The following is a 21,037-nucleotide window of genomic DNA, read 5'->3' on the forward strand; positions in this document are numbered from 1 at the left end:
ATGATGATCAGCAATCTCTCACCATATTTAGCTACAAAACATTGAACAATTTTTTATGGAAGAATATAGTGAAGTTAATGTCAATATTAAATCCTTATACTACATTTTAAGTGTTGAATCTAAATGTGAGATCCAAATGTTAAATGTTAAATATAAATCTTAATGTTAGAACAATTTATATAAATGTCAAACCTTAGTGTTAAATTGAAATGTTAGATGCTCACAAATATTGCTGTAAATTTGGCTGTTTAGTAAAGTGGCATTAAAAATACACACAACTTTTTAAAAAAACTTTTAGGGTTAAATATGGTGAAAAGTTGCTGTTGTTTTCAGCATGCCCTATATCCATAAAGCTCATTACACCTATGCAGTAAGACTTTTTTTTAAGCTTATTTCCTGTTTTCCACAGCTGATATCCTCCAAGGTCCCAAAGGCCGAATATGTTCCGAACATCATCCGCAGGGATGACCCCTCCATCATCCCCATTCTTTATGTGAGTAGCAGCAATCAACAGCTTTACACCAACATTGTGGCTTTATTACATTATTTGCTTTGGGCCAAGTATTTATTTGTGTATATTCACTAGATGCAGATAAACACAAAGCAAAGTTGTTAGATGGATGAAAATCGCTCATTCTATCACTATCCTCACGAGGCTCTGCACAGACGGAATTCAGCCTTACAGCCCTGATCTGTAAGGGATGGCCTGTATCATGTAGGATGATTGCCTGGCAGGTAGTGCAGCCTCAAAAATACATTGTCTCAGTCATGTTCATGTTTTTCTGCGTATTGCTGGAAGAAAATCATAAGGCCACAAATCATCCCTAAGCTTAAAAAAAATTATTTTGCCATATTCCCCAACTCTCATTAAATTCAGCTCGTCAGTACAACTGAGGCTGATGATAATTTGATTAGTTTAAGTTGTATTCTGTCATAAATTCTGTGAACATATTGATTTGTTATTATCTGACTTCATCTTTGTTGGCACAAGATGAAGTCAGATAATCGCCAATTATTATTCAAATTAATGAATTTAAATCTGGACCAACACGTTAAGGGCAACACACTGGCATATTCTTCAGAAACCTACTGGTGGGATGATGTGTGTCAGCTTGTTAGGATACAGCACATTTTTATTTCTATTTATTAACATTTCAATGTCAAAAAAATAACATGTTACGATAGTAAGTTTATCAAAGTTCAGGCCAATTTGACAATCATATGTCAAACCAGCAACAGCCTTGTAAGTGATGGCTTTATTCAGCTAAGTTCGACCTTCAGTCCACTTGAAATTATGTTTCTCCCAAGTAATATATAGATTCACTGGAGTCTGTAGGCAGGATAACTAATCATAGTCATCTTGGTGATAAACCCAAAGAATAGAAAAACAGTCTCAGGGCGGGCTATTTTAGTGGAACATTTGCACACAAGGTGGTGAATACTGTCATCAAATATGCCAATTCCCAGCAAATATAACAGCACATTAATCATTAAATGACAATTGTTGACTGTTCAATATCGAGTATTGGTTGAATTGGTGTGGAATGAGAATACATTTTATTTAATTATGAATTCTGTTTTAATTTTCCAGGACCACGAACACGCCTCATTTGATGACATCCTCGGTGAGTGTGACATGTGTTTTTTTTTTTAGGGCTGTCAAACCATTACAATTTTAATCAGAGAAATCACAGGGTAGCTGTGGGTAGCTGCTATTAATCAGGTTTAATCACCATTTCTAAATGCCAGATTTTTGTTTTAATCAAACTCAAAGATAACCTTTATTCAAAACAATTGGGTGATCTAAGCCTTTGCTCTTCTTTTTTTTTTTGCAAATATAGGATGGTTGAATAAAACTTTCTTTTCTTTTTTAAATCAAACAAACAACCAAACCTTTACACAATTAAATGTGAATGTGAAATCTGAATCTTGGCCAATCTGTAGAAGCAGTGTTGAGCCAGTTCACACTTAAAAAGAACGAGTTCCAAGTTCAGTTCTTGCAGATGAAAATGAACTTGTTCACGTTCATAGTTACCTTTTTACTGAGAGGATTTAGGTGACAAACGTAGGGTCATGTGTTTGGTTATGAATCAATGGTGTGGGATCATGTCTGATTGTCATTTCCATGATGTTTAAATGCAGCCTCACAAACTTTGGAGCAAATCAAGCAAACAGTCAAAGTGACTTCAGGTACTGATCAGGTCCTGATAACTAGTGAGGAGTGTTTATTGGGTCAAGTGAGAGCAGAGTGGAGGAGGACACAGAAACTCCAGCTCGGTACAAAACACCTGCGGCTTCTGCTCTGAGCATGACGCAGCGGCGCTGATCACTGAGCAGCTGAGACCAGGGAAACTGAACTTCGCTTAACGTGAATGAGCTCTGATCATTAACGCGTTTATTTTGACAGCCCTAGTTTTTATAGCTCTCAAGTGAAAATTACTCTCCCAGTCTAAATGTGGAAAAGATGAGGGTGGGATATGTTTGAGCTTGTTGGAGTGCAGAGATGACTCATGGTTTTTGACACTGAGTGTGTGTGTGTGTGAGAGCAAGAGACTCAAGGGACAGCTATTTTATGTATCTCACCATAATGGCTGAGTGTGAAAAGTGATACCTCTCTTCCCCCCCTCCCTTCCCCTGACTGTGCGTCTCCAGAGGAGATAGAGAAGAAGCTGAGTGCTTACAGGAAAGGCTGCAAAATCTGGAACATGCTCATTTTCTGCCAGGTGAGTGACAGCAGGGGCAGACTTAAGAACTATTGTGACATTATTGGGTCATGGTTTCCTTTAAGTTAGAACCTAACTAGTTATAATGGATTGAAGCCATTAAAAAAAAATCTTGTTTATTTTTCTGTGTCAACAACAATAATTGAGCATAATTGAATTTCTCTCGTATATTTTGTGACAAATATTGTTTTTGGATTCAGTTTGATTCAGATTTTAATAAAACTTCGGGCCAAACACAAAACTTAGTTTCTTTAGCTGTTTTCAGACCAGAATTCCAGAAAATGTCTAGACAATGGGGTCCGGACTTTCTCCACAGTTTAACTTAACGCAGCAGGAAAATATCTGGTCAGAGTTTTCACGAGAGGGATAATGCTGCATGCAGGAGGCAGGACATAATGTATTTCGTATTCTGCTGTATATATCACATGTTTTATCACTATAATAACAAGATGCAGCCACAAGACTAATCAAGTGTATAGTTGAGATGAAAATAAAGGCCAAAGATGGGTATGGTCCAACCAGTATTCCTGTAATAATATAGCCCTAAATGAATATTGTTATAATCAATATCAAAGGTCACATTGAGACTATTCTTCCACACATGGAATAATGGACGCAGAACTTCAATGTTGTTTATCTGGTGGAAGATGGATCTCATTGTTGACATTAAAGACTGTTACACTAACCTGAATCCATAGTAAGACTATATCCTCTCCACAGGGAGGTCCAGGACATTTGTATCTGCTGAAGAATAAAGTGGCCACTTTTGCCAAGGTGGAGAAGGAGGAAGACATGATCCAGTAAGACTTTATTCTTGTTTTGAAAGTGTGACCAATTATCTGTAGGAACAGGGTTGGAGACATCACCTCATCACAGGACACGTTTGAGTACAAAAAGTGGCCTGTGTTCTTGGTAATTGCATCACAATGACTAATGCTCTATTCACACCTGCCACTAAAACGCATTTTGGGCCTTTTGGTGAGGTATTGTGACCCACTAAGCCAAGCAACCTCTGAGATTGTTTACTACATAGACCACAAGTGTAAATGAAATTGTGTTGTCGATACACAGACAACAACTATGTGTCTGGAAATGTGGAATAATACAACACTCCTCCAAACCCGTGAGGTCTCAGCGGCTAGGGACCTAGCAGCCAATAGCCAGTAAGCATAGAAAGCAGTCGTCTCCTCAGTCCTCAGCTTACTCAAGACATCTGGGGATGGAAATAAACACAGTAGCACAGCGTCACTGATGGCTACCATCTTCTTCTACTCTTCTTTTCTGTTCATTTTGTTCTGATACTGAACAGACAAATTGTTAGAATCAAATATGAGAAATATTAAAACGAAAGACTTCCTGTTTCTATTCCTGTCAGCCACTCTCCATTAGAAACTTCCGCGATGTTAAATCCTCCTCCAGTGAAGATGAATTTTTTAAACAACCAAAACCCTTGTGCCTTTTTATGATAAAAGACTTATTTTGAGCAAAATGATCTGTCAGTATGGCTGAGTTGTCTTATGTTGTACTGCAGTGAACAAATGGCAGTCTTAAAAAAATGGACTGATGTTTTGTGATGTCACAAACCTAAGAAACAAATTCTCCCAGCTTGTGGGTGGAGCTCAGTAGCTTGGAAAGGCTCCCTGTCAGCAGATGGAGCTGTAAGTCTGGAGAGAATGATAGCCAAATTGGCACATTCATAGATTCCAGTTTTCTTCATAGTAAACCTTTTAAATATGTAGTTTGGAGTGTGTCTATGACACTTCTTGAAAGGGACAATTAAAGGAAATAAAGCAGTCAATTTATCTAAAAAAACGACCCTTTCACAAACAATTCAATGAATAACATCAACATAATCACAGTTGGCACAAAAACATTTAGTGAAATTCCCTAAAGCCAAGATTTCTGTGTTAGTAGATGTTGCATTGTGACAATCATGGAATTTCCCTCTCACTACCTAATTTTTTTTTTTCACTTCCTCTGCTGCTCCTACCTATTTGTTGTTGATCCTCTAACGTGTCGCCTCTCCCACGTGACCAGGTTCTGGCGTCGGCTCAGCAGGCTGATGAGTAAACTGAACCCGGACCCCAATCGCATCCATATCATGGGCTGTTATGTGCTGGGGAGCGCTAATGGAGAAAAGGTACAGTTGTTTTGTCTTCTGAGCCGTAACGAGCCTCCAGAGCAAATCAGACCCCTGCACTCTGCCGGTCTGTGTAAAGGTTTACTTAAAGTGTCTGATTGCATATGCAGCAGGCTTACTAATAGTTACATGCACACTCACAGCCATATGCTTCTGTGCAGATTAATCATTCAGACATCTGTTGGCTTTGTCTCCTGATATCTCAGAACATTGCAGAGTCTAATGAGGTCATCACAAGAGCACTTTTTTAATTAGTTTGCTAAAATAATGAAAGGACAAGCAGTTTTTTCATAATCTTGGGAGCAAGATTTCTAACCTTACCAGCACTTTCTGTAGCTGTCACCCTGCTGTCAGGCTGTCACACAGCACAGGCAGGTGGGAGGACAGTGAAGAAGAGGGGACGCACACACACAGACGCACACAGCACCTTCGAATTGCAGGAAAATCAACTCCTTGACACCCAATTAAGCCACACACACACATACACGCACTCACTCACTGCAATTACACTATACACACCCACACATCTCCCACCTCCAGTGCTCCTGACACGACCTCTCCAACTCAACAGACCTATAAAGACTTGTTATATAAAGAGACACACCCGGCTTCTTATGGCTGTTTACTGCAATACCTCACTCTCTTCTACCCGTTTGGTGGTAAAACTCCATGTGGTTTTATTCAGATTTTACAAAAATCTGAATAAAATTATAGTCCTAGAATATCAGAGCTAGGTGCAGGGTTAAGAACAATTAAAGCATATTGAATGCTTGTGTTACAGGGAAAAAATACCTTAACCAACAATTACCAGAATATACCATCACTGAAACTAGCAGGCCCTGCAATACAATGTGTAGTGTATGAAACATTTAGCAAAAACAAACAAAACAAAACAACAAATATGCTTGGTTATTGGTGGGTGAGATGAGGACTGCAGACAATTATAATACAGAAATCAACACATTGAACTAATGGACAATATTCTGGCCGTGTAAAAATGGTTCTGCAAATACAAAAAACACATACAATTGAAGAAATTCTGCATGTTGTGCAGAAAAACTACATTTAGTCACAATATGATAAACAGCAACTTCCCCAATGACCTTTGCAGGACCTCAGTGCATTCCCACTGCAGGGGCCAGGGGCCAAATTAGGTACTGGGTTAATATTTTTACCACCCAAAGGGACACTAATATTCATATATTAACCTGATAAAGGAGTGCAGAGACAATAGTCTGAATAAAACACCACCATGTAAACAGTTTTTTATGATTAGTTTACCCTGAATCCGGTCATATGTAGTCATAACTGCTTTACGTGAACATGCCCTGTGTGTAAATATGATGGAAAAATTAAAGGAGTTGCAACATTTTTGAGAAAACACCCAAAATGATGTACAATACATACATCAAACTATTTGAAGTTTGGTTTTTAGATGTGGTGGAATATTTTGGACATAATGACTTGAGTCCTACAACCTGTCCCAATGACCCCTTAGCACTACCACTTGGTCTGACCCCTTCGTTTTGCACGTGACCATGAAGGTATAATGTTGTCCCATTTCTCAGTGATGTAGTGGTAGGGGCCATCTAGCCCTTAAAACACCACTTCAACCGTGTTTTTTTCAGAACCCCTGAAAGGGATAGACGAAAATTAACGAATTTTTTGCGAACAAACGATGTGAAATAACATCCTAACCGCTGTGGGTAAATAAATGTGAATATGAAATCTAGCCAAATAACCATGGCATATTTAGTCAAATCCAGCAGAGTATTTTATTTTAATCCAGTAGAAAATTAAAATGCCATTGAATCACTGTGACAGACATATCAGGAAAAGTGAGTGAAAGAGTAACGAGTAACAAATGTTACTCCCATGTTCAGCATATGAAGTTTGAAAAAAACCTTTGTGCTCTTGTTAAAACGTTTGCAGTCCCTAAAGAAGTTTCTATGGACAGGACCGATTTAAATGTGCTGACTCCATCATTTACATGTGCCTGTTTTGTCTGCAGTTATCAGATTCATCAGTATTATAATTGGCTGATAACGGTTGTAGATATAATAATGTTTGTTGATATAGATTGTCACTGTTAAACGTGGGTTGGCTGCTAATGACATAGCGATAGTTGTCACATTTCATGGAAGAAGATTCTCTTGCCCTGTCCCTTGTGGCTCTGTTTTGAGGGGACACTACCAGTGATGGTGACTTCATAGGGGTAAGCATAGGGAAAAGAATTGGGACAGGGCCATAATCACACTCTGCTCTCAAACATGTAAACAGGAATATAAATGGAATATTCTATTGGCAACTCATATAAACATAATTGTTGAATAATTGTGAGCCTCCAGCCACTGTCTGACGTCAGAAGTTAGAGAAAAACAGATGGCTGCAGTTGTAAACATGTTAACATGTTGTTAATGTGACCAGCTGTTTGTTTCATGTTTAATTGGGGTAGGAGAAGTCTTCTTATTGCTGCACACAGATACAATGTTTTCATCTGCTGCTATTTCTGTTCCCTGCAGTGGAAGCTTGAGTGACAGATAAGTCAGAGGATTTCATGAAAATAGAATGTTTTTAACATCCAGTGAGATGACCTGACTGCAGCACATCTCCCTCTCAGGGATGCATACAATATCTTATTATAAATCATATTCTACCATATGCATTAAGCAACTTGTGAAAATAAATGTTTCACAAATTGTAGGCCAATGACTGTATTAACAGATGTAGATTATTAACAGATTATAAATACAGTGAGGATAAGGCCCCCGAATTGAGACACAGCTCCCTCGACCTAACTGACTGTAAAGTCATTTCATCTCGAAAATAACATCATCTTTGTTACCTGTGTGTTTATCAATGACAACCAAAAAGAAGCATTTAAATGGATTAGCAAATAAAACTGTAAATATTGTTCAAGTCAAATTTCACCAATCCTGATAGCATTGTTTAAGCCAGTTCACATTCCTATAATCACTTTATTTGGGGTCCTCCTCCTCAGGGCTCCCAGATTGGCCCTGAGGCTGAATAAAAAAGCTTTGCCACATGGCTGCCTCTTATTACTGTTACTATAGTACGAGGGGATCATGGCACAGCAAAAAGTCATTGGTTTATTGAAAATGTAGTTTGATGACGAAATCACAAGCCTCAACAACCCTTCATTATTCTTCACAATGATTTTATTTGTTTATGGGACTTACAACTAGGTGTTAGAATTAATCTGAAGATAATACATGAAGCTTTCAGGATGGAGCGAGAAACACATTTACACAACTCATTGTTTGCTTGTGGGAGCAGAATAAAACACTCCCACTGTAGAGCTGTGGTGTGCTGTGGGAAATGAAGGATCAGGGGACAATGCTGGCAGGCTGCTATTAACAGCACAAAAATAACCAGCTGTGTGTGAGAAAAATACCCTTTTCTCAGGTCTCAAATCTTAGTTATATAGTTCAATTTATATGGGTAACACAAAATAACCACTGAAGGAAATAAAGAAAAGTGGGTAAGCTGAAAATATTGCTCTTTACACCACAACACAGACACAGGTCAGTGCATTACAACTGGCATTTATTCCCTGGGAAAATCTGGTTAAATATATTTATGAATAGTTATAACGTATAGTGTAGTATAGTATGAAGAATCTAAATTTACTGGTTTATAGTCTTTGAAAATTCCCTTATTATAAAATTTTATTTATGGGGTCTTAAAACACCTTTTACCATTTGAGTTTCAGAATTTATCAATGCTGGAAAGAATTAAAATAGCCCATGAGTAAGAATTCATCAGAGTGTACCACAAACAGGAAACATAAACACAATGATTATGTGCTTACAACATTTTTTGACAGATTTTATTTTCATCAAATTAATTATTTAATTAGTCTTTGCATGAAATTGTGACGTTGAATTATTTATCACTCTATTAGGAACTCAAGCACAGAAAACCGTTAGCTGTGTTTGTGTGTGTGTGTGTGTGTGTGTGAGAGAGAGAGTGACAAACACAGACATATACTATGCAATACAAAGACACACAGATTTTTGCCCTGGGCCTTTATGTTCTAGATACACATAACTCCTAGTGGTTGCACTGTGGCACTGTGACATTTGGCATCTTCTCCACAGTGGTTCAGTTCAAGTAGCACGAGGAGGGATATAAACAGGGAAGGGCTTACTCGCTGCATTTAACAATGTTTCCCCCTGCTGCTGTCTGTGTGCTCTCCTGCAAGCTCAGCTGGAAAGCCACTATTAATAGACCGACTGATCCACCTTCAGATGATGCTTCACTGTTCTGATCCAGCATCCCTTCTCACTGCTCCTGCTGTCAGCCACTGTAGACTGCGGCAACTTTAAAAATTCAGTGTAAGACTTTGCAGCTGTCAAGTATGTGAGGGCAGGATGTTTTTTTCTTTTCTTTACTTGCTTACTCCGCCGTCTTGACTTTACTGTTCTTTTTACTTCTAGTCTTCATCGATATATGCATTTTGGTGACACAATATTGTGTCACCGATATTTAATGAACCAAACTATTTCATTTTCAGAGCTACAGACCAAGATAATGTCATGATCCAAGATTTTGACTGTTTTTCTGAAGCAGAATATATATATATATATATATATATATAGCGACACCCAAAAACTGAAATATGGCAAATAACATCATTCATAACGTTTAGTTTTATTTAATGAAGCAGATCTAACAAAATTGGGGGTCAAAGCACTGTGAGGCAAATGAGCGGGGATTTGGTCATCCAAAACTGGATATTCCTTTATGTCACATCTATAATTAGCACAAGTGCTTTCAATAGATATTATACAATGTAAACTTATGTAGCTATCTTCTCTATGATATTGAGGGGGGCAACTTTCACTTTCTCTGGTTCCAGACCCCGCTTTCCCCAAGGAAATCTGTCCCTGGGCAGAAAAAGAGAAGTTATGAAATTGTATTGATAATTGTTTAAAAAAAATATATATATATAATAATCAATATAATACTGGGATTTTGTCTCTCCTTGATTCGCCAAATGAAAATATATCGTTAACACTCCTCAGTCAACTTTCTTGGCACACATGAATCTGGTTTCTGTGTACGTAACAATAGAAAGGTTAATTAGATCACATGCCCACTTTTGGTTTGATGCAGTAATACATTAGTACTCACTAACAAATTCCCTACATTACCATTTTTATGGCGCTGACCCCATCCATGAAAGGCCAAGCTCTATTAAACCCTTGTGGACGAATGCGCGAATTTGCCTCAAACCCCATTCCGATCTTAATGCCGCCGAGGTGACGATTGTGCCTGATGGTGCAAATACTACACATACCAAGGAAGGTATTAGAAGCACTCATCTAGTGGTCGGAGTGGAAAATACATACTAGCCCCTTGGGACTGTGCAGCAAAGTTATTTTAAGGTATTAAGACTGTCCTGGCAAATGTAAACACACACCCTTTTGACTAAATGCATAGTATATTAAAACTCCATTTATTTAAATAAAAAAAGTAATAAGAGGGCAATTATTTAGTTTACTGATGCATTGACCAATTCTATTTAGTAACTATGAAATTGACGCCCTTTCATCCTCATCATCTCCATAAAAACCTGCTGAATGCATATGAATGTTTCTGGATAAACGGGGCATTGCTTACTCTGCAACACTGAAGTTAAAACACAGCGCTGTGTCTGAAACTTCTGTCTGCAGGAGTTTGTGTGCCTGTGTGCGCTCATCTCTGTCCCTCTTCATCACACACAAACTGATAATCACATGTTTTTAGTTATTAATCGATGATGTTAGATCATGTCACTTTAACCCTGAAGTCCCGAATATGCTTGTCACATTACCTCTCGTATTGTGGAGCAGGTTTAAACATGTGTCTGAGAAACTCTAGAGAAACATCAGCACTGTACGTGTCCTAATAACCTTTCATTGGTGCTGGTGTTTATTATTAAAGTGTAAAGTGAGTGCAGGTCAGAGGGGGAGTGAGAAGGAAAATGACAGAGACTCCAACAGAGACTCCGACAGAGACGCAGGACCAGCAGACCTGTACTGGCGTCTGTTCCTGAAGCAGCGCTGGTTATAATTATTTAGCGGAGTCGAAGTCCACGTCGCAATGCATCTTAGAGAAATGTCCACAGCTCTAGTGCTCAGCTCCGTGCAGGACAGAGCATTCACCGTATTAGTGACTGCAGCCAAGGTTAAAAAAAATTGACACTGGAGGACACGCTACAGAAGAGAGTCTTTCGTGTCTTCCACCTCTGACTCCTTCTGTTGTTTTGAGATTCATACATCTTTGAGAGGCGTAACAGTATGCTAATTACAGAGAGCGGACATGCGCCTGTGAGTTTAGAATGATTCTGATTCACAAACCCTACACATGATGGTGAGAACAAAATCGACTGGTGTGCACGTGTCATGAATCCGGCAGCGATTTTTGTGCGCACACTTAGTTTCTGTGCAAAGTTAGAATATTCTGCGCACGTAAATGAGGCCCAATATTATGGCTGATGAAAAAATTGATAGATTTTAAAATTGCATTTGTGCATTAATGCCTTAAAAGGCACAATTGAGTTTTATAAAAAGGTAAGAACTAGGCCATACCATCTTGCACATACCTTATAATGTAACCTAATAATAAACATTTTATAAAGGTAGATATTTATACAAAGAGATGAGTTCCTAGTAATTTTATACATGTAAAAGAAAGCAAATCAAACCAAAGAGCATTTCCCTTTCCTCTTGTACTGATAGATACATAGCAGTGTGCCTGAGATGAAACCTGAAAATGCTGCAAAGGCTCCAAGTGTGATGGCACACCAGCTGGCACTGGACCAGACCCCAGGGAGTGAGAGGCATGGATGGGGAGAGGTGGAAGAAGAGGGAGTAGGAGGAGGCAGGGAGAGTGTGGGGACAAACAAGCAGACGTTTCAACGGGCGTGATTTACTTCCAGTTGCACAAGTACACGTGTGGAACCTGCTGTAGGTCATCAGAGGATACAGTTGATGTCTGCATCTTCTGTCCTTCCAACATACAGCTCTTTGTAAAGACCAAAAATAAGTACATGAGCACAGTCGGTGACTCAGGGGCACAGACACACTGAACATGCAGTGTCCCAGTTTAGGGGCTGCCATCTATCAAATCTGCATTTTAACACTGAACATGTCATACTGGGATGAAAGAGTGTATCAGAGGCTCTGCCAAGAGAGGTTCTGAAAATGTTCCAAACCCAGCATGAGTCACGTTTGATGTTTGAGGCTTATAAGGGGCCAGTGATGATGCTATAATTAATCGTTGTGTGTCTTATTACCGCTGGGTGCACAGATCCAGACATCCAGACCTCTGTGGTCCTAGGACTAGGAGCTAGTTGACCTGGATGATATCACTGAGGTGGTGGTTGTGCAGAGAAAGTAACTTTATTTCAGAAAACTTATATTTCAAGGAGGTAGCAGCTAATGTTGTCTCTAAAATAGTTTTTTAAGATACAGTTTATAAGGTTTTCTACTTTTTGAAAAAATCAACTGTTGCTAAGCTCAAACTAAAGACTCAACACATGCACACTATAACACCGACACTGCAGTCTTAATAGATGTTAAACGTCACATCACTTCTTAAAAAAAAAAAACTCAGCTATTAACACTGAAGGGATCTTTAGAGGTTATAAGGATCTGCACCGGTCCAGCTTCCATTCTCTGGAGTCAGGCTAAATCATCGAGCTAAATAGTGTTAGATGATACTTTGGATGTTATAGGTTGTAATAAAGTTGGCATTAACAAATATAGGTGAATGAAGGTGTTTTGAATTATTTCATTTACCGACTTGTGCATTGGGAACACCCTTTATGAAGGAGAGAAGCAGTACAGGTATGAGCTCCAATATTCTATAAAGCCCTATTGGCTTAAAAATAAACGGTAATTGAAGATCTCAGACCTGAAGTAGTTGTAGTAATGAATTTCCATTAAAGCATTTCACGGAGAGCATTTGAGTGAATGAGAGACTTAAACCCTGTCAACAACGTTGCAGACATTTTGCAGAACAAACTTTTTCCTCTGGGTTTGAGCCCTGTGACCACATCTTAAGTCTCTAAGACAAATGATTGATGAACGATTTCCGGAGTACAGATGTTCTATAACTATGGTGTTTGTGTATCCATGTGCAAATACAAATTGATAATATCACAACCTCCTTCGCACATGCACACTGTTGGTTTGTGCAATGAGCATGCACCAGAAACAACAAATATTACTTGGCTATGGATTCTTCTATGGTGTTTCAATCAGTATTGATGAACACTTGATTGTCACCTACTGGCCTGTCATGCTTGTTTGAGCGTTCGTTGTCATTATGTGTTCTTGTAGGGACAGACATTTTTTGAAAAGCTAAAATCATGTTGACAGAGATTTTTCTTATTAATAGAGGTGAAAAAGTATCTGCAGTAGTGTAAGACAAGCCTTAATGTCTTTTCAATCTTTGTCATAAATGGTAAAGTAGGCTGTTAAAATTTAGTTTCTTATAAGTAATAATATAGTGTTTCAAAGGACTCGAGCCTCCTTTGCACTCACATAGTCTGTAGTCTCATAGTCGTAGTCACTGTAAAACAAGTTTCCCACCTGTAAGCGACCTCAGACCACTTTTGTTCATAGGTCATAACTTTCCAATTCACTGTTACTCTCCGGCCTCAGCACGGCTCACTCTTTAAATGGTGTCTGATATCTCACAGGGCTGATATTTTTAATGTTTAAAAGAGCCATTACAAACCAGACATCTGTGGATGAGCAAAAGCGTTTTGTCAAATAAATGCTTAAAGCCGGCAACATTATGTATTTCATTTCTGAAAATGGCTCAAATGTGTCCTACTGTATATCCAGGAATGTGTTTTAGGTGGAGAGCATCTTAGCAGAGTGAATCAGCAGCCATTAACAAGTAAATTGTATTGTTGCTCAAACTCTTGTTCCTACTTACGGTATATCATGAATTACCTCACCACCTGTAATGGTGTACACAAACGACTGTATCAGCCTTTGAAGGCAGCCGCATTAAGCGCGGAGACTTTACTCTGCGCTCCCTCCCTCTGTGACCCTACTCTGCCACACTCTTTGCATTACTATGAATCCACTCAGACAGATGTGTCTGTATGGACAGAAAACCCCACCATGAGTGACTTTCAGTTATACTGAGCTATTTCAGTGTAATTGACATGATGACCTTTTTCATATGCACTCAGCTGCAGCGCTGAATAAACAGAATCAAATTGCTGCAGGGCCCTCCTCCGACACTCCCTCTGCATCATCGCTGCTTTGTCGGTTTTCATTTCCTATCTCCTGATGTTACTTGGGGGAATTAAGTATTCTTTCTTTCTTTTTTTTTTCACTCTTTGTATGTTTCTTTCTCGCTCACCTTTTCCCCTTCAGCTTATTCAGACTCTGAAGAGGCTAATGAGACCCACATCGGTTGAATTCAAGTCCCCGCTGGAGCTGTCTGCACAGGGTGAGAGCACCACACACACACACACCATATTAGTGGTTTTGTGCTGTCTTCATGCTTATTGCACTGCCTGCACAAACACACAATTCAATCAGGAGAGACTTGATTTTTCAATTTAACAAACTTTATTTTGACAATGCACGGAGAATGTGAATATTTACGGTCTTTGGCATTTTAGACCCCTGGGTGATGTCATCAGGATTAGAAGGGGGTGGAGCAGAGTGTTGTACAGGAATACCTCCCGGGGTCTAGACACTGGTGGAGGTTCATCAGTCAATCGTTTGTTTGGATGGCCCATATATGAGCATTGTCCTATTGGACTTCCTAAGTGTGACATCCTCTGTCCTTAACCCTCACAAGAGTAAGGAAAAACTACAAAAAAACCTTCTTGAAAGGAAAACGTAGAAAACCTCAGGAAGAGCCACATGCGATGGATCACTCTTCCAGGATGGACAGAAGTGCAATGGATGCCACGAGTAACGAGTATGTTGTCAGGCAGATGGTGAGTGCAGGTTCTAAATGTGGAACTTAATAAAAGGTCATTCGACCAATTGAAAGTAAGGTACAAGACCAAATAAAATTAAAAAAAATTAACGAAATGAAAAAGCGGTACTGCCTCCGCAAGAGAAATTAAGTCGCTTGACAAACAGAAATTTAAATGGTACAGCCACCGCCAAAAGAAATTAACTTGCATGGCAAACTTAAATAAAGGTCCACTGGACCAAGTTAAGCCATGGTGAGTGCAGGTCCTAAATGTTGAACTTAATAAACGGTCAGCAAGGACCAAAATTACATAAAAGGTAATTTGACCAAAATGAAATTAAGGTCCAAGACCAAATTAAAATAAATAACAACAGAAATGCAAAGCGGTACGGCCTCCGCAATAGAAATTAAGTCGCATGACAAACAGAAATTAAATCGCTGCGCACCGCCAAAAGAAATTAAGTGGCATGGCAAACTTAAATGAAGGTCTGCTGGACCAAGTTAAAGCCATGGTGAGTGCAAGATGTAAACCTTAAAAAACGGTCAGCAAGGACCAAACTTAAATAAAAAGGCCATTTGACCAAAAGAATTAAGGCCTCCATAACAGAAATTAAGTCGTATGACAAACTGAAAATTAAGGTCTGCTGGACCGAAAGTAAAATACAGTGTGCACATACGCCGCTCAAAAGTATGGGGTCCTTCCGACCAAGTGTAGTGTAGGCAGAGATCGTGTAGGCAATGCGTGAGGAGAGTGCCTAGGTGTTTGTTTAAATGAGAAGTTAACAATAAAGCTAACAAGACTCAACAAGCGAGCAGATAATAAACCATCATCAGTTATATGCATGACTTACCGACATCAGGGTTTCAGAGATCTTTGATTTGAAAGGACGATGTTAATATCCGGGCGGATATAGGAGGTGAAAGCCGAAGAAGACCATCAACCCATTTGTTGAAGTGCAGGAGAGGAAATACCTTGGTTTGCTGCGGAAGTAGCAGCTTCAATCCTGAAGGAATGGGCGTAATAGCGTTCGGGCGATAGATTGCTTTTAATTTGGATTATTTTTAAGATGAAAATTGAACCAGGTTTTTGATAATGTAAGTTTTCCCAGGAATGAGGAATAGGGGACCATAAGGGCTAGTGGAAGGTCAGATTTTTTGATATAATCATAGACTGAAAAGGGCAGAAAAGTGAATTGAAGGAGATGTCTACATCGGGACTAAAGGTTTGGGAGTGTATAGTAAACTCCCCAATCCTTAAAAATCCATAAAAAGCTAATAAACATACGGCATCGAGAAGTCAGTCTGTGTAGGGAGAAAACACGCCGTTTCTTAGTACTGAAAGCATCCTGTACAAAACGGAGAGAGTGATTAAAAAAAAGTTAAAGTTAAAGTAGCTTTATTGTAAATTTCTTACATTTTCAGAACATACAAGGAATCGATACAACGTTTCCCACTATCCCACAGTGAGACATATAAAGTGCACAGGCACAACAGAGACACAAGACATTTCCTAATACTAAGTAAACATACAGAATTTTTTAAGTACAGCAGCATAAGGTTCTCTAAAAGTGTAAACGTAGTGACTAAAGTGATAAAGTGCAAACAGTACAAGAGACAGTTTGTTACAGCAGCATACGGTTCTCTAAAAGTGTAAACGTAGTGATTTAATTGTTGCATAGTCCTGAGTGTTTTTAGTTTTTTGGGGGGGGATTTAAGCCTCCAGTCAGACTAGAGGATATGGCTGGGGGGAGTGAGGGGAGAGAATTTAGCTTCCTGACAGCTTGTTGTATGAAACTATTTCCGAGTCTGGTGGTGCGGCAACAGAGGCTGCTGTACCTTCTTCCAGAGGGTAGGAGGCTGAACAGACCGTGTGCGGGGTGGCTGGTGTCACTCACGATCGAGCTGGCTTTCCGGGTGAGGCGGGTGGTGTAAGTGTCTTGCACGGAAGCGAGTGGGGCACCAATGATCTTACCAGCTGTGTTGACTATGCGTTGCAGTCTCTTCCTGCTGTGTGCAGTGCAGCTACTGCCCCACACAGTGATGCAGCTGGACAGGATGCTTTCAATGGTGCCCCGGTAGAATGTTCAGGATGGGTATGGGAGCTCTCGCTTTCTTGAGTTTGCGGAGGAAGTAGAGGCGTCGCTGGGCTTTCTTCACCAGTGATGCAGAGTTGGTGGCCCAGGAGAGGTCCTCGCTGATGTGCACCCCCAGGAATTTGGTGCTGCTCACTCGCTCCACAGCAGCACCATCGATGGTCAGTGGGGGGTGCTCAGTGAGGCTTTTCCTGAAGTCGACCACCATCTCCTTTGTCTTGCTGACATTCAGCAGGATGTTGTGGTCTCTGCACCAGGTGGTCAAGAGGTTGACCTCCTTCCTGTAGTGGGTCTCATCGTTCTTGTTGATGAGACACACCAGGGTTGTGTTGTCCGCAAACTTCACCATGTTATTGGTGCTGTAGGTTGATGTGCAGTTGTGAGTCAGCAGAGTGAAGAGCAGGGGACTGAGCACACATCCTTGTGGGGCCCCTGTGCTGAGTGTGATGCTGCTCGAGGTGTTGTTGCCGACCCGTACTGCTTGTGGCCTCTCACTGAGGAAGTCCAGAATCCAATTGTGAAGGGAGGTGTTGAGCCCCAGCTGGTCCAGTTTACAGATGAGTTGTTGTGGGATTATGGTGTTAAACGCTGAACTAAAGTCTATGAAAAGCATTCTCACATGTGAGTCTGCATTTTCCAGGTGGGTGAGGGCTGGGTGGAGAGCAGAGCAGATTGCGTCCTCTGTGGAACGTCTAGCCCGATATGCGAACTGAAGGGGTCCAGGGTGGGGGGGAGGATGGACTTGATGTGAGTCATGACTAGCCGTTCAAAGCACTTCATAACGATGGGGGTCAGTGCCACAGGGCGATAGTCATTGTTTCTTTGGCACAGATATGATGATGGAGGTCTTGAGATGTGATGGAACAGCAGCCTGACTCAGAGAAGTGTTGAAGATATCCGTGAAGATGTCTTTAAGCTCCTCTGTGCAGTCCCTCAGTACACGGCCTGGAATGTTGTCTGGGCCTGTTGCTTTCCTGGGGTTGATAGTGGAGAGTGCCCTCTTCACACTTTCGGCAGACAGGCACAGAACCTGGTCGTGGGGGGGGTTGGAGTTTTCTGTGGGCTTGTGTTGTTTGTTGCTTCGAACCGTACAAAGAAGCTGTTGTCGTTAAGCAGAGAGATGTTGTCGTCGCAGGTCTGTGATGCAGGTTTGTAATCCGTGATGGTCTGGATGCCCTGCCACAGGCTGCGTGTGTCTCTGCTGTCTTTGAAGTGGCTGGTTATCTTTTTGGAGTAGTCCTGTTTTGCTCTTCCGATGCCACGGGACAGGCTGGCTCTCGCTGTTCTCAAGCCAATTCTATCCCCGGCTCTGAAGGCTTTGTCTCTGGCCCTCAGCAGCCGATGGACAGCTCCTGTCAGCCATGGCTTCTTGTTAGCCCGAGTGATGATGGTCTTTGTGTGGGTCACATCATCTGTGCATTTGCGGATGTAGGAGAGAACAGTGTCTGTAAGCTCCTCATTGTCTATGTGGTTGTTGTATGTAGCTGCTTGCTTGAACATATCCCAGTCTGTTGTCGCAAGACAGTCCTGGAGAGCACACCTTCATCCATCCGGCCACACTGTAATCTCTTTCCGGACCGGTCTTTCCACTTTCACTCTGGGCATATATGCTGGCATTAGCATGACAGTGATGTGGTTGGAAAGTCCGATGTGTGCATTTTGACTTCTGGGGCCTTCATACTACTGGACTTCTTAGATTCAGTTAAGTATATTCTTTATTAAGCTTCTCTATTAAATTACTATTGTATCTGCTGTCTTAGGTTAACTAGATTGATAGTTTCAACTGTTTGGTCTCACCTTGAATTGTATGAGACGGGTGCTTCTTTGTTTTTTAGTTCTGTCTACTGCTTGTACTTTCACTCAGGTGACTGAGAGTTAAATAGGAACCAACCAAAGGTTAAAATTGCTTTCTTTTTATTCCAATTCTGTTAAAAAGCATAATTCTATTTTACTTTCTACCTGCTGAGGTAAATAGCCTTTGTCCAGAAACAGTTTCTGGCCAAATAGGACACTTAGCTAAAGTCACTGATTAAAGGGACAAGTCTCTCTTGTTATTTTAACTCTGTTGATTATCTGCTGCTGGGCCATTAACACCACGTGGTGCCTGATTGGCTCATGACCAGGGGGAGTGGTCAGCACAGCTGAAGCCAGCCATCGTCAACTCTGGTTTAAAACCAGGAATTGTTTGGAGCGTCAGCTTCAGCGTCTGTGAAAACTCATCGTATGAAGACTCGGGGGATTAAGACAAAGGAGTCTTTCGTTGGAGGCTTCGGGGGAGGCTGAGTATAAAGCTGCATTTTTATTTTCAATATGTGTATAATTTCTGTGCGCATTTCTCATCATAGTTACTATAGGCCTTGTACTCGCTCACACCAACACTGTAACCTTTCCTGTCTTATCTATCCAACCCGCTCCACACATACCCAACACCTTGTCACAGGGGGCCTATGGAACTGCCAGTCAGCTACCCGCAAGGCAGACTTCATCTCTGGCTTTGCTACACAGCAATCACTTGACCTCCTTGCTCTCACTGAGACCTGGATTACACCGGACAACTTATCCACCCCAGCTGCCCTCTCCACTGCCTCCACAATCCTGTCAAACTTCCCAGAAAATGGCCCTGCACTTATCCTTCTGGGTGACTTTAACATCCAGACAGACAAGTCATCTGACCTTTTACTTTTACTGTCTTCTTTCGCTCTCTCACTCAGTCCTTCCCCTCCTACTCACAAAGCCGGTAACCACCTGGACTATATTTTCACCAGAAACTGCTCAACATCTAACCTCACTGTAACCCCACTTCATGTCTCCGACCACTTCTTTATCTCTTACTCTCTCCCATTATCTCAAACTGACAACCTTAACACATCAACAGAGTCTGTACCTGTCCGTCGCAACATTCGTTCCCTCTCTCCTTCCTCTCTAGCCTCCTCTGTTCTATCAGCCCTCCCTCCCACTGACTCTTTCTCACTCATGCATCCTAACTCTGCCACTGACATTCTCCTTTCTACTCTGTCCTCCTCTCTTGACTCTCTCTGTCCTCTTACGTCACGACAGGTCCGCAAGTCCCTCCCAGCTCCGTGGTTGTCTGACTCGGTGCGTGCCGTCAGAGCCACTATGCGAGCATCAGAAAGGAAATGGCGGAAATCTAAACACCTGGACGACCTGCTAGCTTATCAGTCTCTTCTCTCCTCTTTTTCTGCCTCTATTTCCACAGCCAAAAGCACTTTTTACCAAACTGCAATTCAAGCCTCATTTTCTAATCCCAAAAAACTCTTCTCCATCTTTTCCAACCTCCTCAACCCTCCCAGTCCCCCTCCTCCTTCCTCTCTTCTACCAAGCCACTTTGTCAACTACTTTACCTAAAAGATAGATGACATACGCTCTTCATTTTCTGATCCTCCTTCTATAACCACACTTCCAACAACTTCATCTTCATCCCCTTCGCTCTCCTCTTTCACCCCCCTGTCTCCCAATCAAGGTCTGACCTTGGTAACCTCCGCCCGCCCGACCACCTGCCCCCTTGACCCCATCCCTTCTCATATTCTCCAGTCTATTGCTCCTGACCTTCATCCTTTTCTTACCCATCTAATCAACACTTCCCTGTCAACTGGCTGTTTCCCTAATTCTCTGAAGCAGGCAAGAGTAAATCCTCTCCTGAAGAAACCCACCCTGGACCCGTCTGAAGTAAATAACTACAGACCTGTCCCTCTCCTTCCCTTTGTTTCCAAAATTCTTGAGCGTGCTATCTTTAATCAACTTTCCTACTATCTTAAGTACAATAATCTTCTTGACCCTCACCAGTCTGGTTTCAAGGCAGGTCACTCAACTGAGACTGCCCTCCTTGCTGTCTCTCAGCAGCTTCACACTGCTAGAGCAGCCTCTCTCTCCTCTGTCCTCATCCTTCTAGACCTCTCTGCTACATTCGACACAGTGAACCACCAGATCCTTATTTCCTCCCTTCAGGACCTCGGTGTCTCAGGCTCTGCTCTCTCCCTGCTCTCTTCCTAGCTCAATGAACGCACTTATAGGGTAACTTGGAGAGGGTCTGTGTCTGAACCTTGTCCCCTCACTACTGGGGTCCCTCAAGGTTCTGTCCTAGGTCCTCTCCTCTTCTCTTT

General features: G+C 41.2%; 1 protein-coding gene across 1 annotated transcript in view; it reads left to right on the forward strand.

The window, feature by feature from the left end:
• The window catches only part of LOC133950776 (NMDA receptor synaptonuclear signaling and neuronal migration factor-like), a 37,959-nt gene that overhangs the window by 7,358 nt on the left and 9,564 nt on the right, over window positions 1-21,037 (forward strand). The window contains exons 5-10 of the mRNA XM_062384898.1: window positions 410-493; window positions 1,592-1,625; window positions 2,653-2,723; window positions 3,444-3,523; window positions 4,761-4,863; window positions 14,268-14,343. Coding sequence (XP_062240882.1) covers window positions 410-493; window positions 1,592-1,625; window positions 2,653-2,723; window positions 3,444-3,523; window positions 4,761-4,863; window positions 14,268-14,343 — 448 coding nt within the window. The remainder of the gene's footprint in view (window positions 1-409; window positions 494-1,591; window positions 1,626-2,652; window positions 2,724-3,443; window positions 3,524-4,760; window positions 4,864-14,267; window positions 14,344-21,037) is intronic.

This window comes from Platichthys flesus, chromosome 3 (assembly GCF_949316205.1).
Source record: "Platichthys flesus chromosome 3, fPlaFle2.1, whole genome shotgun sequence".
NCBI lineage: Eukaryota > Metazoa > Chordata > Actinopteri > Pleuronectiformes > Pleuronectidae > Platichthys > Platichthys flesus.